At 59.7% G+C, this 305-nt stretch overlaps 1 protein-coding gene across 1 annotated transcript in view; it reads left to right on the top strand.

Annotated features, from left to right (window-relative positions):
* The window catches only part of AMOTL2 (angiomotin like 2), a 6101-nt gene that overhangs the window by 4216 nt on the left and 1580 nt on the right, over nucleotides 1–305 (top strand). The window contains 1 exon segment of the mRNA XM_010147725.1: nucleotides 241–299. Within this exon segment, the coding sequence (XP_010146027.1) occupies nucleotides 241–299 (59 nt within the window).

The following is a 305-nucleotide window of genomic DNA, read 5'->3' as shown; positions in this document are numbered from 1 at the left end:
GATTCACACCAGGTGGCTTTTACCCTCCACGAGACAAAATTTGGACTAGGACATGGCAAATAGAGGGTTAGGCCATGCGCCCATGCAGCTGGGATGCCCCTGGCCCCCATATACCTCGTGTGCTCGGGGAGGGGTGGCACAGCTGGGTTTAGGGGAGCAAAGAGCCCCCCTGGGGCTTTGTGGACCAGCCCTAGGGTAGCAAACCTTCCCGGGCTGAGACTCTGGGGGACTCTCTTGCAGGCTATGAGCACCAGCAGGAGAAGGAGAAGCTGGAGCGGGAGGTGTCCCTGTTGCGCAGCGCTAAT

The sequence above is a fragment of the Eurypyga helias genome, unplaced genomic scaffold (genome assembly GCF_000690775.1).
Source record: "Eurypyga helias isolate BGI_N326 unplaced genomic scaffold, ASM69077v1 scaffold19542, whole genome shotgun sequence".
NCBI lineage: Eukaryota > Metazoa > Chordata > Aves > Eurypygiformes > Eurypygidae > Eurypyga > Eurypyga helias.
Note: the sequence above shows the minus strand (reverse complement) of the source record. Positions and strands in the feature narration are given on the sequence as shown.